This window comes from Schistosoma mansoni, chromosome W (genome assembly GCF_000237925.1).
Source record: "Schistosoma mansoni strain Puerto Rico chromosome W, complete genome".
NCBI classification, from domain to species: domain Eukaryota; kingdom Metazoa; phylum Platyhelminthes; class Trematoda; order Strigeidida; family Schistosomatidae; genus Schistosoma; species Schistosoma mansoni.
In genome coordinates, this window is record NC_031502.1 from 1,526,430 (window position 1) to 1,542,524 (window position 16,095).

A 16,095-nucleotide genomic window follows, 5' to 3' on the forward strand; every position below is an offset into this window, starting at 1 on the left:
GAAGTTTGATTCGGACATACATTGTAGGAAATCACCAAACTGCATCACGAGGCGATCCCTAACTTGGAATCCGGGAGGAAAGAGGAAAAGCGGAAGACAAAATAACACATTATGCCGGGAAATAGAAGCAGATATGGAAAGGATGAATAACAACTTGAATGAACTGGAAAGGATTGCGCAAGATAGGGTTGGATGGACAATGCTGGCGTGTGGCCTATGCTCCTCCACGATGGGTAACAGGCGTAGGTAAGTAACTGAATTTGTAAGCAAATTTGAAATATACTATTTCTGTTCTTAAATGAAGTAGTGGTTAAATGATTTGGTCAACATTATTTTGTATATTTATTCGTAAAACGTCTTACTTTGTCATACTTACATGATTGATAAATTGACGAATGACTATTTGTTCTTCTTCTAAACTACTTGTAGTTATATTTAATTCGCGTCGAATACGTTCAGCTATTTGTTGTGTATCACCAGTACCAACTTGGATCCAACTTGGATGAAAATCTGAACTAGTTGTTATCTTATCAGCTTCATTCATTTTCTGAATGATCGAATTAAAATGAACATCATTTTCACGGATACTTTTTAATAAAGAAGAGAATTGATTAGCTAATTCTAATCGTAATTGAATAATTTGCCTATAACGTGTCCAACAAGATGATAGTTCATTTAAACGATCCTGCAGAAAGGAAACCAGAAAACAAAAGACCGGGTGATATTTAAATGGCATTTGATGTTTTTATTTTATATAAAGGAAAGTCATCAGAAGGGGTTTTGTGAAGATTTAGTATTTTCATAGTTAACTGACTCACGCTTTCAACTATGAAAGGAAAGTCAATTGTGTTTTACTCATAATAGTAGTTTTATAAACGTTTATAAATTGGTATTGTTTGTTTGAATCTTCCTATTGATGTGTTTAGGACTGCAACTGGTCAGTCTAATTGGCATATGTGCATACTGTGAGTATTGTCTCGATATAGCCTTATTTATCAACTGGTATTTTCTATTTAAACATTAAAAACACACAAAGTTCAGAGAAGGGATCTCATTTCAACGAATTTCTTATCAAGTTGTACAATCATGCATATATATGAAAATTCAACTCGGACACGGGAATATGTCTTAGTGTAGTTGTACAAGAGTGAGAAAAAAGCAGTTAGAAGTATCATATTTGAACATCTAATCGATTGTCATCATTCTAATGATCTACAGTTTGATTTTAATGTTGTATATAGGATTCATCCAAATCTACTGAGATTTCTTTGTATTCAACTCCAAAAAATAGCCGAAGATCTTACCATCCATTAACTCAAGCCAGAACTATTCATACAAAAAGAGTATATCCTATCGTTATCCTTATCTTCGCCTTAATTTATTATTATTATATAGTTGAAATCATGAGTCATTTGAAGCTAGACCACCATGGAAGACACGGAAGCCCTAGATGGCTGTTTCGTTCTATTGTGGGACTCATCACCAGTGCGCATCCACGACCTCGCCTCGCGAGATTCGAACCCGGGACCTATCAGTCTCGCGCGCGAGTGTTTAACCTCTAGACCATGGTGGTTTAGCTTCAATTGACTGATAATTTCAACACAAAAAACTAAGAATCTCCACAAAACCCCCCTCTGACTATTATTATTATTACTGCATTTCTCCCTTTACTCATGTCTCATATTCTCATTATTTTATTGATAATTGCTTATTATGTCATTTTATTTTTTACACCTATATGGTCTTTGATGACCTTTAATTATTGTAACAAAAACATTTTATATACTTAAGATCATGAGTCAACTGAAGCTAGAACACCATGGAAAACCTGGAAGAACTGGACGGCTGTTTCGTCCCATTGTGGGAATCCTCAGCAGTGCGCATCTACGATCCCGCCTCGAGGGATTGGAACCCAGGACTTATGATCTTAACTACATAAAATTACTAAAATCTCCACAAAACCCCCTTGTGAAAAACATTTTAATTATCTTGCTACATTCATGTTATAATTCGTTACTAACTTATTAAGTCTATTGTTATTATTCGTATTATGTAATCTAGTATTATGATCTTTCTATTACATCATCTTGGTTATTTCTTGTTCACATTTCCCCACGGAACTAGTGCGATTGTACAGCCTGATAATAAATTCCTTGAAAAGAGATCCCTTCTTTGAACTGTATGTTTTTAACTAGTATTTTGTTTGAAAGAATGGGATTTTATTGTGATACAGTTTTTAATCTAAAATGACAAACTGGTTGGTGATATCAATCAGGTCATAGTCCTAAAGCCATGTAAAAGTTATTGATGTTCAATAATTATATGAATAAGGTCAATTATAAAAATATGCTAGACGGAGAACCTTTGTAGAATGTAAAAAGCTTTACATATCTGGGCAGTATCATTGATGAACAAGGTAGATCTGATGCAGATGTGAGAGCGAGGATAGGCAAAGCAAGAGCGGCATATCTATGATTGAAGAACATCTGGAACTCAAAACAATTGTCAACTAACATAAAAGTCAGAATTTTCAATACAAATGTCATGACAGTTCTACTGTATAGGAGCGGAAACTTGGAGAACTACGAAAGCCGTCATCCAGAAGATACAGGTGTTTGTTAACAGTTGTCTACGCAAAATACTTCGGATCCGTTGGTCAGACACTATCAGCAACAACCTACTGTGGGAGAGAGCAAACCAGATTCCATCCAGTAGAGGAAGAAATCAGGAAGAATCACTTGAAGTGGATAGGATACACATCATCATCATCATCGTCATGATATCATCTTAAAATCCTGTAAGCATTACAAATATTTTTTGTGACAGTATATGCCTCCGGCGTTATGTACAGAGAACGAATCGAAATTCTCATGGGATCTTATGATAGCTGAAAAAATGTCAGATAATTGGGTTTTCTGTTAAACTTTGCTGATAGGACTATTTCACACTCATTACGTTTCAATCACTTAACTGAATATGGTATTATTTAATAGACTTTATTTAAGCAACTACAATATACTATCAATTCGTAATCACTTCTAAACAAATAAAGTCACTGTCGATGAAAAGTGCTAGACTGATAATGACTTAGAGATTACCTGTGCACTTGATCGACCAGCAGGTGGTGACAGTCGACCAATTGCAATTCTTAATTCCTCTAAATCAGGTTCTCTAGATTGCAGTTCACGTTGAAGACGACGATGAACGTCTCCAAAATCAGCTACTTGTTCAACTGTTGTGCCATACCTTCCATACTCCACGAGTGAACGATGAATCCTTTGACTTAACCACATGCTCAGCTAAAACAAAAATGGACAGAAAAATATTCGAATGACAAGTTGGTATTGTAATATTGAACAAATGCATTGTTTTGTTTTGTACTACTTATAAGTAGTTAAATTATTATATAAATGTGGGGTTAGTAAATTACCATCTCATTGCAATTAGTTCAATTGTAGTCGTAACAACAATAAAGTAACCAGCTAAAAAGAAATAAGTTTCATAACCTACTTCATTTAGCCGGAATTCCGTTTCTTCACGTTTTTGTATTTTAATATTTAATTCTTTATGTTGATTCAACAGATCTCGGCATCTAGTAATTCCTTCGTCTACTTCACGCATTTTCCCAGTAACTGAAGCTGCTGCTGTTGAAGTGAGATCCAATTCATCAAGATAAGATTGTGTTGTAACACCAAGTTGTGATCTTAAATTAGATGTTCTAATTTTTTCATTATAATTTGTTCTTAACTCATTCATTGTTTGTTTTAATCCAGGTACACGTACTTCTATATCAGTTAATTTATTATAATATATTTCTTCTAATCCAGTTTGCTGAAGATCACGTGTCCTTTTCATATCCGATTCAAGTTGATAGATTTGGCTAAGTAACTGGAGGGAAAAAAGTTGTGGAGTGAGAATTTAAAAAGTAAGACATGAATTAAGCAGAGATGGAAAGTGGCTAACAGTGGAATCCAGTTTGACGCGCGTTTCGTCCTATATATCGAGGCAATACGCGCAGTATGCATATATGCTAATTAGAGACTGACCAGTTGCAGTCCTAACATATCGATGGGAAGATTCAAACAGACAATACTAAATGAATTTAAGACATGAATTATTTATCTTTTGAGTTCTGATTTGTCACTTGAAAGGAGCTTTCATTCAATACTTTAGGTTCCGGGGACAAACCTTAGTTAGAGTGAAAGTATTTGTTAGTTATTCTGTATTGCTCAAAAGTAATACCTAAAGATCGAATCCTTTCATCATATAATATCTAAAGACCTATTAAATTCTACGTTATTCTATGTCTTTTCTAATAAATCTATACTCATTAGTAGGATGTATCGAAGAAATTATTCGAAATTCCCTATTTGGACCCGTCATCTATCTAATGAGGAAAAACTATGAATGACAATGAATCATAAACAACAAGATGATATGATTATCAAGATGTATTACGATTTCAATGGAGTTGGATCATGTAAATCCATACATTTGTACTCTAGCTTTATGGATAGATCTGAAATGTGATCAGCAGTTCTTGCTTGTAGCCAAAAGTATGATGACCTTTAAAAATGAGCATTCGGTTTACTACTCTTGAGATAAATCAAACGTCCATAAAATTAACTGACTGAATAATAATAAGAATAGAACTAATCATTTGAGACTTACCACATTGATTTCACTATAATAAATCACACTAGTATGTAATTGACGTCTACGATTTTCAATTCGATCTAAAAATTCCCAAATATAAGATTCTGTAGTTCTTAATCGTGTAATTAATTCAGAATAAGCACCATGTGTAACACGCCATGTATCAGAATCATGAATAGTATTCAATTCATTTTCATTATCTATATCCATACTTAATGATGTAGAATGAATGCCTAATTCTTGTTCTTGTACACGTAATATTTCAGATACACTTTTTTCACGTTTCCTACGCCAAGAATCAGTAGTTGTTGCTTGATGAAGATTTTGAGTTAAATGTGAATGTGCATTTTGTAAATCACGTACTTCATCTGTTAGTGTCATTAATCTATCTAAATTAGTTTGACATTCAGATAAACTTGTTCCAACTTGTATATCTGAAAAACGAGGTTCACCAATCTAGAATAGAAAAAATAAAAAAATTGATTACTTATATTGTAAATTATTTAAAGAAATATCTATTACTTTACTGGGATTCACTTGGTATTGTTTATTTGAATCTTCCCATTGATTTTTGGGATTGCAATTTCACAAGCAAGTGGCTATCAGGACTCAATAGCTGAGTGGATAACGCGACGGCTTTTGAAGTGAAAGGTACTGGGTTCGAGTACCAGGGTGAACATCAACTCAGATTCAGGTAAATCCAGCTGACGAGTCCCAAGTAGGACGAAACTTGAGTCTTGGATTCCACTGCTAGCCACTGTCCATCTTTGCTTATCTCTTTATTTGTTATGAACTCCTATTTGTACATTGTTATAGGTAACTATACTCTATGTAATTGCTGACTAACATATTTTACAGATTATTACGATAGCCAAATTAACTTATATGTGTGAATTGATGTATGCTTTTATTTATAGCTACCGTTTCCTTAAATAAGAATATACTCATCAAATAAAAAATCAGAAAGGGGTTTTGTGGAGATTTCAGTATTTTCAAAGTTGAAACTATGAGTCAATTGAAGCTAGACCATCATGAAAAATCTGGAAGCACTGGACGGCCGTTTCGTCCTATTATGGGACTCCTCATATGCTCACCAGTGACTGACTTCAAGATAAATGTCCTGGAGTTCTAGTGGGAAGCAGTGACCAGTGGAGTTCAACCACGTCTGTTGTGAGATAACAACTCACTGAAGACAATTGGTGAACGGTTGCTCAAACTTCGTGGATCAGTTGAAGTTAGACATTAACACCGTTGGGTGCCGACTCAGTGGTCTATCGGTTAGGTGTTCTGGCTCGAGATTGGTAGGTCCTGGGTTCGAATCTCGTGAGTGAGTTGTCGTGGATGCGCACTACTGGGAAGTCGCATAATAGGACGAAACGGCCATCCAGTGCTTCCAGGTTTTCCATGGTGGTCTAGCTTCAATTGACTCATGGTTTCAACTTTGAAAATAAATAATCATGTAATAAACATTATTACTGAAAGTGAATATTTAAAACAACAATGTCCATTATACAATACATTCTTACAGTCATCTTTATCGAGATAATTAGTGAATCCATGGTAAAAGTGTTTACTTTTAAAAGTATATTAGATCTTGAAGGATTAATTAAAAACTATTTACCTTTACAAACCAATCGACAATACGTTCCAGTTCTGCTTCCATAGAAACAACAGTTAATCTTAATTGAAGTAGATGATCACGACGATTCCAAACATCTTCTGCATGTTTTCTAGTCATTCCAGCTTTTGATGTAATTGCAGCTACACGGTCACGTGCTTCAATACTTGCATGTCTAGGACCAGTATTTGATGTAGATGTTGAACTACCAGTTTGACTTGACATACGACCAAGTAATTCTAATAAATTATTAGCTGAATTTAGGAGATTATGAGATGGTTCTAGTAAACCAGTACGTTTTAGATTTTCATGTTCCTATTATCGGTAACAAATTTAAATAACAAAAAATATTTTATTGTTTTGTGATGTACAACATAGATGTGTGTGTGTGTGTAGTGAACTAGAACTCAAGTAGATACAATCGAATGCCATTGAATGCAGAATTACAGAACATCCTAATAAAATCTGAGAACCCCACAGTGAATACTTGATTTGTAAACTGTCAGTCAATTATCTCAAACTTGTCTGTTCTTTTTGGAAAATGTCAATGAATCTTCTCAGACTTCATTGTTCTTTCGTTTCCCACATCAATCATTCCCCGTTCTCACTCCCTTTCCTTAGAACTTCTTAACCTTCTGCTGCCAGACATTTCACTTTCTGTTGATGATATATACTAATTATAGCTGTCGACATCAGTAGCATACACCACATATGTACAATAGGAAGTTGGACGGTTTCATCGATATTAGTAAAGATTTTAAATTCCTCTGAACTTAATCCAATTCACTTAGTTAAATGCTCATAAAATATATCATGGATTTCCTTATCTGTACTCTTTTGATATTTTTTAGAAATTTGAAACTTGGTGTTTTTAGATCTGTTTCCCTTTGGAGAAGACTTAACTGTGATTAAAGATGATATTTTTCGCTGTTCAGTAGATCTTTATAACTCCATCTGGAGCCCCACTATGGCTCTTGCCGGTCCCAAGCCCAGAAAAAGGAGTAGGGTTGAGTATGGGGTTAGCGACCCTATCCCGTAGAAAACCAATTAGCTAAAAGAACGCTAACCAGAAAGAAATAATTCATATCATTTAAACTCTGCCCTAGGAGTTAGAAGGCCTTCATTTAGAAGAGTTATGTCGGCTCATGATGAAAGCCAAGTTTCTTCGAAAGTCACGAAGCAGATGCCCCTTCTGACAACCAGAGCAACCATTAATTTAGGTACATGAAATGTTCGTACAAAATGGTAGACCAAGAGAATCATCCGAATTGCTGCAGAAATGTAAAAATACAATCTGAAAGTCCTTGGAATTAAAACATCTAGGACTCAAAACAACTGTCAACCAAAATCAAAGTTAGAATTTTTAATACAAATGTCAAGACAATTCTAATGTATGAGGCGGAAACCTGGAGAACTACGAAAACCATCATCCAGAAAATACAGGTGTTTGTTAACAGTTGTCTACGCAAAATACTTCTGATCCGTTGGTCAGACACTATCAGCAACAACCTACTGTGGGAGAGAACAAACCAGATTCCATCCAGTAGAGGAAGAAATCAGGAAGAATCACTGGAAGTGGATATGACATATATTGAGTAAATCACCTAACTGCGTCACACAGTAAGTCCTCACATGGAATCCTGAAGGCCAAAGGAGGAGAGGAAGACCAAAGAACACATTACGCCGAGAAATGGAGACAGACATGAAAAGAATGAACGAAAATCGGATAGAACTATAAAGGAAGGTCGAGGACAGAGTGGGTTGGAGAATAAGATGGTGGTTGGAGGTGGTCAACAGGAAACCCTGGACCCGGGTTTCATGCTACTTGGCACTCGTCAGCAAGGTGTACCTGTAATCTTGAGAAAACTGGTGCTCCCTGACGGATGCGACCTCGTGTCACTCAACTTCACAGTCAGAGACGTTACCACTGAGCTACTCGGGCAGCGACCAACCTCCTGTAGGACTGAGGTGTAATCACAATTGATTGATCACTGGGCGATGGCCTATTCTCCATTTAGGGTAACAGGCGTAAGTAAGCAAGTAAGTAAATAAGTGGATCTTTATGCATGATAGTTATCATAGATATATTTCATCATCTTTCTTTAGATCTCTATGAAATAAATCATTACAAGTTCATTCTCCAGATTAACCAGGGTTAGGAAATAAAGAGAAATTTCGGTATTCAGGTTTAGAAATTGAATCATATTGGAAAATCATCTCTTTAAAATATCCCTTTTCCAACGAAAACAAATGAATCACTCATGAAGAAAAAAAATGTGTCAACATTAATGTTTCAAAAAGAGATTGTGAATCATCATGGTTCTGGTTGTAAAATAATGTTTTTATTTATAGTCAAAAAAGGTAATTGAACAGTACTGTTAACACACGCACACATATATACATAGTAACAGGGTACACAATCGTAGCTACCCTGTTTTCTTTTCTAAGGCAAAGTTATGTACGGATTCTTTTTTGTTGTTAAAATAGAAGAATAACCTTAATTTGTTTATATTCTAGGGGTAAGTAGTAAAATAAGGTTTATTATGCAAATTATTTGGATAAACGTTTTTTTTTAAGTCTAAAAAAATATCAGTAGCCCAATAATAGATCAGATAAATGTTCTGTAAACTGTTACCCCTCGTGAAGGAGCATTAATCGCCCACCACCATTCGCTATCCAACCCTGTTTTGAGCAATCAATTGTAGTTCTTTCTAGTTGCTATTTACCCTTTTCATGTCTACTTCCAATTCTCCGGCGCAGTGTGTTATTCGGCCTTCCTCTTTTCCGCCTACATACCACGGTTATATATTAGTTCGAGAAACTAAGATTAGGATTTACAGTTGAATGTTAGGATTAGGAATCAGATTTATTGTTTTCATTATAAACTGACATCAGTTATAAAGCCAAAATGGGATTTAGCCAAATGAGTGAATGAATTTCGTGCCAAAATCCAAGATCTGTTATCTTAAATTTTGTTGGTTCGCCCATAAATTATAGTCTCGCCATTGATGCCAGGTTGTAAGGCATTGAAAACCAAAAAGTAAAGACCTAAATTACAACAATAATTCTTACTCAGTGAACGAATAATGCTGGACTTGATTCTATTTGGATATTTGGATAAGAGCTATTGTGGATTTTTAAACTAGTATAGAGTGACCACCATTTCTCCCTGGTTTACAATAGTTGGTTGTTTTTTTTTTCATCTGATATCCGAATGTATATATAGTATATTAGAAGGGGGTTTTGTGGAGATCTTAGTAATTTTGTATGGTTGAACTCATGAGTCAATTGATGCTAGATCACCATGGAAAACCTGGAAGCTTTTAGGTTTTATATGGTAGTCTAGCTTCAATTAACTCATGATATCAACTATGTAATATATACTATATGTTTAATGAACATACAAAGGAGCAATGTTGACCACATAACTGTTATTGTTCAAAGTAATCAAACATTTTAATACCATTTGATCTCATCATACTAACTGGCCATACTAGTCTTTATAGATTAGAAATATACATATCTTTAATGATACAGTACATCAGTTTGATGATTTCAATTCTATTAAACTAGCTTTGTCAATAAGTTAGACCCCTATTTCGAAACATAATTTAATTATTGACTCATTTCGGAAGATAAATATAAATATTTTGATAGTTGAATGCGTGAGTCAATTGAAGCTAGACCACCATGGAAAACCTGGAGACACTGAACGGCCGTTTCTTCCTATTGTAGGACTCCTCAGCAGTGCGCATCCACGACCTCGCCTCACGAGATTGGAATCTAGAACCTACCAGTCTTGCGCGCAAGCGTTTAACCACTAGACCACTGAACTGGCATTCTACTCTTTTAATGTCTAATTTCAACCGTCCCACAATAGGACGAAACGGCCATCCAGTGCTTCCAGGTTTTTCATGGTAGTCTAGCTTCAATTGATTCATGATCTCAACTAAATAAAATTACTAAAATCTCCCCTAAACCCCCCTCTAATATCGAAAAATGTCAATACCAATAAAGTGGATGACGAAACACCGGCCTAACATATATTACTTTATGCTCTTTCTTTACAATCAAAAGTTATGGAAAAAAGTGTCCACTTAATTTTGATTTAGTCCCATTTTCTTTTACTTACTATAATATTCCAGTTAGTAGTATAACTTGGAGTTCAAGAGAGTAATCTTACTGCATATCTACTTCTGTTAACTCATATTTTCTCATATCGACTGATGTTAATTTATTCCAAGTAAATTGTATATACCTTTTCTTCATCTCATAAATTTAAAAAGGTACATTCATTGTTGAGAGAAAGAATTTTAATTTTTTTGTTGTATTGCTGTTACTACAACTAATACTGTAGTGTGTCTTACTGATTCGACAGATATAAGCAGTATGTATCACCAGTCAAAAGTGGAATGCCTGGAGGCAGAAGCTGGAGGAAATCAAAGAGAACGTGAACAGATCATGATTGGTTTGAATACAAAGTAACAACAAAGTCTGAGACAATTGATGAATATTCTGAAAATGACGTGTTTACTCTATGGTTCTCAGATTGTACCAAGATATTATGTAATATTGTATTAAAATACAGTTGGTTGACCACACCGGTGTTCTTGTTCACAACAATACTACTACAAATCGAAAGAAGCAAGAACATTGATAATATATCAACTTACTTCAATTAATTGACGAACTGAACTGACATCATGACCCCAACTACCAGTGATACATAAGTGTTCAACTCTTTCAGCTTGTTGAATTACATTTTCAGCTGAATTAAAACATTCCATGGCTAAATCTAATAATCTTCCACGTTGAGTTAATATACCAAGTAAATCACGCCAAGCACGATTTAATGATTCAGCCATTGCTGCATACACTTGACTTTGGTTATCTGAAGTTTGTTGTGTAACTAAATCATCAGCTTTTGATAAAAGTTCTGATATTTGTTCTTGTTTCGACTATGAAAAAACAAAAACACAATACTCATATAGACATTGCAAATTAAAGGAATGAAATAAAAGTGCTTCCAGGTTTTCCATGGTGGTCTAGCTTCAATTGACTCAGGCTTTCAACTATGAAAATACTAAATCTCCACAAAAACCCCTGATGATAAATTATATAATCATATGCTCACTAGTGACTGACTTCGAGAAGTACATCCAGGAGTTCTAGTGAGAAGCAGTTACCAGTGGAGTTCAACCAGGTATGTTGGGAGATATCAACTTACTGATGACATTGGTGAATAGTTGCTCAATTTTGTGGACCGGTTGAAGTTAGACATTAACACCGTTGGATACCGGCTCAGTGGTCTATCGGTTAAGTGCTCTGAGGCGAGACTGATAGGTCCTGGGTTCGGATCTCGAGAGTGCGGGATCGTGGATGCGCACTGCAGAGGAGTCCCATAATAGGACGAAACAGCCGTCCAGTGTTTCCAGGTTTTTGATGGTGGTCTAGCTTCAATTGACTAACGCTTTCAACTATGAAAATTCTAACATTGTCAACTTATCCGTTTTGTTAGCCTATCGACCTGTTGGATGATTTGAGATAGTCAATAGGAAACTTTAACCCAGATTTTACGCTATTTGGCACTCGTTCTCAAGGTACTGACTACCTTCAGCCTCTTAACATTTAGACATGATACATACAATGTCGAGTCATTTAGACTAGTTGTCACATTGAAACGTGATCGGCAGAATATAATCTAATCTCCAAATTCCTATCATGACTATCTATAATGCTTAGTCAAGTAAGATATTTCGGAATATTTAGTTTAATATTAAATGTAAAGATGTAAGTATTTTCTAGTTTTCCTGGTTTTAAGCTTTCATAGAAAATCAGATCAAGTTGAGTGATTGATTTAATTTTTTCATTAGTAGATATTTCTGATGACTGACTAATAAAAACTATTTGTTTCTAGTATAAGATATTCCATGAATGTTGCTCCGTATGGGAAATTGGCTGACGTTGGAGATATGAAGCCTGGAAGGACTGAATGGCTGTTTTATGGGAATCCTAAACAATGAGTATCCACGATCCCACAAGCGCAACTCCAACCCAAGACCTTCGGTTTTATGAGCGAATGCTTAGCCTGTAAAGCACTGAGTCGACATCCAATGGTGTTAGTGTCAAACTTAAATCGATTTATGATCTTGCACAACCTTTGATTCATTGTCTTCGATGGATAACTGACGCCATCCAACACGGATCGCACTTCACTGGTCACGGCTTCTCACTAGAACTCCAAGAAATCCATCTTGAAGTTATTCTCCAATGAGCACAAGTTTATCAATAGAATGAAAATTTATGAAGTTTTTTAGTAGTTTTAAAAGCTTTTTAACGGATGATATCGGTTCATGATAACAACTTATTTTGTTAATAATGATAAATGAAGTAATCAACTAACTAGTATTATTTAATAAATGACTAATATTGCTCAGTGTGAAATCATTGTACAATGTACATTGTACAACATCATACTATTCATAAATTGACTATCACAGTAGCCCCCAAATGCCTTGGTACGGCTGAGAGTGGGGAGTGTCCGCTCTCCCTCTCCAAATGCTCTCACATGGCCACGCGTATATAGCCTCTGACAGGCAAGTCCTACTCACTGCCTTCTCGTTAAGGGGGTGTTGTTTACTAAATTGAGTGGACGAAAAGAGAATGTCCGGCGCTTTAACCGGGTCGGTGGATATGGAGAATCTACCTAGGGGAGTTGGAAAACCCTCATTCCAAACCAATGATGTACATAGGTTCAGTATACTGAGGGAACAAATGGCGTATGAATCAATCGTTGGTCAACGGCTACCAATGGTCTGTATCTCCTCACGATGCTCCACTGCCTTGTGGATCAGACCTTTAGGTCAAAGGCTGCGGGTGTGTCGCCCTAGGAAAATCACCTGCTTCAGTTTGGGCACCTGAGCAGTATCACAGCCCTCACACAAATGAAATAAGATTTGTGTGGCGCATATATATCTGGTGCCCTTTTGTACCAATATTTATGTGTTTAAATAAATAAATAAATAACTATCACAAGAAAAATTATCGAGTATTTAAATGAAGTTTTGCTCTCTGAGCTGGATAGTTAAGTCGTGGAGCTTTCATCGTTCTTCGGAACAATATCATCAGCACAAACTTCAGGTATTTCCCTTGGGAAAATCTTAATCGACTTCTTTTAATCAATACATCGTTACAGTTTTTTTGTTTTATCCAATAATTAGAATTTTGGAAGAAAAAAGTTATTGTTATGATTGGCAGAATATAAACCATTTTCATTTTTGTCCTGACTATATTGTTGTATTCACTTAGTAATACTTGTTTGAATCTTCCCATTGATGATTTTTAGGACTGCAACTGGTCAGCCTCTAATTGGCATACTGTGTGTATTGCCTCGATATAGCCTTAATTCACAAGCATGGTAAGCAGAGATGGATAGTGGCTAGCAGTGTATTATATACATGAAAACAATTGAATGAATAGTTAACTGGTACCAACCAAAGAAAACTTACTACAAATACTACTATTATAACTACTACTAACACTAAGATCACCTTTCCTAGAAACTAAGATTATGTTATTGTTTATGATAGAATGAATCATGTATTGCTTCATTCGTATGTTATAAAGGAACATTCAAAACATTAATTAAATATGATAGAACATCGAATGCATAGTGTACATACTGATAGATTCTATTCTTATTCATATGCAAAATTGTCTTGATAATCAGGATAGAGTTGTGCAGATTGATATCATGGATGTCTTATTAATCTCATTATGATAGATCAGATTAGATTTTATAGTAATAATCAATAACTAATTTAATTATGCCTTTATTTGACATTATCAACAAATTTTATGTTAAAAGAAATCGGTGATTAATGTCCGAAATATTAGGCTTCTGTTTTTATGGTGAGTTAGTTTCCTACGGGATGGAGCTGCTAACCCTATACCTAATCCTCCTCCTTTACCCAGGCTTGAGAATAGTAGCAATCCCTAACTAGTTCAATGTGTACTTTTCTTTCAAGTCCGACTCCTGTGACTTATATAAACATGAATACATTATATCACTGTTAATTATGATTTTCAGAAATTCTCATGGTTCACTTGACCGCATTCAAATGCTCAAGATATCTCATGGAGTCTAAATCACAAATAATAATAAATAATTATATGTAGAGATGAGTTGTCACTAAGAGCAGAATCCAGAACGCGCGTTTCGTCCTATGTGGGACTCGTCAGATTGACGTATCGGCATCATAGATGTATTGATGCTTACTTCGAGACTTGAACCCAATATTGGTTACTTCAAACGCCACCACATTATCCACTTAGCTACTGAAATCAGATAGACAATAGCTTTTGCATATTAGCAGAGATGATATAGGCCGATATCGAGCGAATCCAAACGGGATGCACATATGTCAATAACAGACTGACCAATTTATACTCCTAACCCATTAATGAGGAAATTAAAATACCCAATACAGGAGTGAATTAATAACAACAAATCAGTTATCAACATTTATCACATTAGAAATAAGCCGTCAGTTTTAAAAAGACTGTCTACTCTTCCACACCAATAACTCATCTGGGTTCAGGATATATATATATATATATATATATATATATATATATATAATAACTTACCGCTAATTTAGTACATAAATGTTGATGTATTTCGTGTAATGAACGAGCTTCATCAGCATTTCCACCAATATCATAAAGATCTGGCTCCATACGTTGAATTCGAACACGTATCCAACTTCCACACTTTAACAGAAACAAAAACAATGAAATAAATTAGTAATAATATTTCACTGAATGATTTTCTTTCGCAGTACATAAATATTCTGACCTAGGTCTTACAGAAAAGTTTACCACCATTCTTAGTACAAGAAGCCAGGCTGAAATTGTAATAAACTGGTGTTATTTTTGCTGTTCTGTTTTGAAAAATGTAACATTTAAGAAGCTAGACTACTATTCAAAACCTGAAGGCGCTAGACGGCCGTTTCCTATACAGAGCTCCTTAGCAGTGCTCATTCACGGTCACGCGGGCGGTATTTGAACCCAATGCCCTCGGCCTCACACGCTAACGCCCGGCCTCTAAACCATAGAGCCGGTTCCAAACGGAATTAACTTCTAACTTTGATCAATCTATGATCGTACTCAACCGTTCATCCATGTCCTGAGGTAGATATCTATCTCACACCCTATATAGATTGAACTCCACTGATCACAGCTTCTCATTAGAACTCCAGTAGTTACATCTTGAAGGTAGTCACTAGCGAGGATATATATGTAATCAGCAATGGGATTTGTGGTGATTATAGTATTTTCAGAGTTGAAATTACAAGTCGATTTGAGTCCAGTGCTTCCAGGTTTGTAATGGTGTTCTGGCCTAGAATGACTCATGATTTCAACTGTGAAAATACTTCAATCTCCACAAATATCCATACTGATGATAATAGTATGAACAACATGATCTAACATTATGTTCAATTCCTTAGATATTGAAGTGAATGTACGATGACTAATGAATAATCACAATTATTATCAATGGATTCTTTTACTTTCAAAAAGTAGTGTTTGTAAAATATGTACCATTCATTAGAGAGTGACGTTTCAAGTTGTTGACACAATAAATTTCAGAAGGGCTTTTTGTGGAGATTTAGTATTTTCATAGTTGAAGGTGTGAGCCAATTGAAGCTAGACCACCAGGGAAAACCCGGAAGCACTGAACGGCCGTTTCGTCCTATTGTGTGACTCCTCAGCAGTGCGCATCCACGACCTTGCCTCGCGAGATTCGAACTCAGGACCTA

At 35.4% G+C, this 16,095-nt stretch overlaps 1 protein-coding gene across 1 annotated transcript in view; it reads right to left on the reverse strand.

The window, feature by feature from the left end:
- Positions 1–16,095, reverse strand: part of Smp_157020 (putative hemicentin) — a gene marked incomplete at both ends in the record, with an annotated part of 109,067 nt that overhangs the window by 89,693 nt on the left and 3,279 nt on the right. The window contains 6 exon segments of the mRNA XM_018799888.1: positions 377–685; positions 3,099–3,299; positions 3,511–3,785; positions 9,347–9,398; positions 10,948–11,232; positions 14,924–15,046. Coding sequence (XP_018653756.1) covers positions 377–685; positions 3,099–3,299; positions 3,511–3,785; positions 9,347–9,398; positions 10,948–11,232; positions 14,924–15,046 — 1,245 coding nt within the window.